This window comes from Phytophthora infestans, genomic scaffold, assembly GCF_000142945.1.
Source record: "Phytophthora infestans T30-4 supercont1.1861 genomic scaffold, whole genome shotgun sequence".
Classification (NCBI taxonomy): Eukaryota; Oomycota; class Peronosporomycetes; order Peronosporales; family Peronosporaceae; genus Phytophthora; species Phytophthora infestans.
The window spans coordinates 1-1,338 of NW_003306802.1; the positions used below are offsets into that span (position 1 = coordinate 1).

Below are 1,338 nucleotides of genomic sequence, written 5' to 3' on the forward strand. Positions count from 1 at the left end.
GAAACGATTTTGATGATAAAATTAAAAGTCATTCTGAAAGTAAACACCCCCGCTTCAATGACAGCCGCATTTTGGAATTGTCAAAGCCAGGTATGGCGCCGTCTGCAGGCGAGGCCGTGACAGCGGCTGTGGACGTACGCAGCGTCGGCGACCTGCAGAGTCAACTCCGCGCCATGTCATATAGCGAGGTATTTGGACTGCTCTACCTTTAACTCTGCGCTCTGCCCACTTCACTAACGGTCTGCTGCAGCCATTCGGAGTGGAGAGTGCGCGCCTCGTCCGCCGCCTCCTTACAGACCTGGCGACGGCTTCGGAAGCGCGAGAAGCAACGGAGAAGAAGCTGGAGAAGGCACAGAGAGATGCACTGGAGCTGTCGCAGATCCTGCTGCCGCTGCGCAAGGAGAACGCGCAGCTCACGAAGGAAAACAACAGCGTAAGGTGGACGAGCGGTAGAACCAGGGGGGACGAGGTGTAGTCTGACCTCTCATTTGTATCCCAGCTCCACTTGGAGATTATCCACCAGGAAGAGGCGATTTCAGAGAGGCTGAGTCTTCAGTCGCCGATGCTTCTTCTTTCGTCCTTACTGCTCTTGTCCCTTCAACCGCTGAGTTTGTGCTGGCGATAGAAATGGCGCCATCGCCTTCAAACTTGGACAGGTGATAGGAGACATCTTGGCCATCGTGTAGCACCGGTGTACGATCCCCTCGGACGTCTTTCAGCTTGAACGCTGGGTTTATAGCCGGGTCACCCCTTGTCACCCCTGAATTTGGTATGACGTCGGCGTAATCGAGACGCCTCTCGTCTTCGTCGGCTTCTGTATCAGCTTCGATCCTTCTCCAGCGTTCGGCGCATGATAACTCTGGTCCATTTTCCACTGGAGGGGGTCGTGTTTCCACCGCCGTCGGAATAGGTTATTATAGTCTTTCCACAGCTGGCGGCTGGTGTGACAACCAGTCCTCGTACAGTCGTTGTTCCTTCTGCAGCAAATCTCTGTCCATCGCTGACTCAAATGCCAGTATCTGCCAATCCCGGATTTATGCCGACTTCACGTAGACATATCCCTTATTGGCCAGTACTCCGTGTGGTTGCCATTTTATCACATAAAAGTGAGGTGGGCACCAGACTGACTTGGGTCGTACGTTTGTAATTAGGACATGGGTTGGTCTTCCTCAACGATTAAAAACAACCGTTAGAATCTAACCCTTCGTCCGTCGCACCCATAAGTCATGCGTCGACTCACTGGGTTGCCGCCTTGGCAATTTGAACTCAGCGGTCATTCGACTTTCGATTGTTAACCCGTCTGGTGACCAACATGGGACATTTGGTCCGAGCTCGGTC

General features: G+C 53.2%; 1 protein-coding gene across 1 annotated transcript; it reads left to right on the top strand.

Moving 5' to 3' along the window:
- Positions 1-86: 86 nt before the first annotated feature.
- On the top strand, positions 87-475 carry PITG_22225 (uncharacterized protein; the record flags this gene model as incomplete). The annotated part of the gene is made up of 2 exons (XM_002909881.1): positions 87-188; positions 251-475. Coding segments are annotated over 2 exons (327 nt in total), but the record flags the coding sequence as incomplete, so codon positions are not given.
- Between the last annotated feature and the right edge of the window lie 863 nt (positions 476-1,338).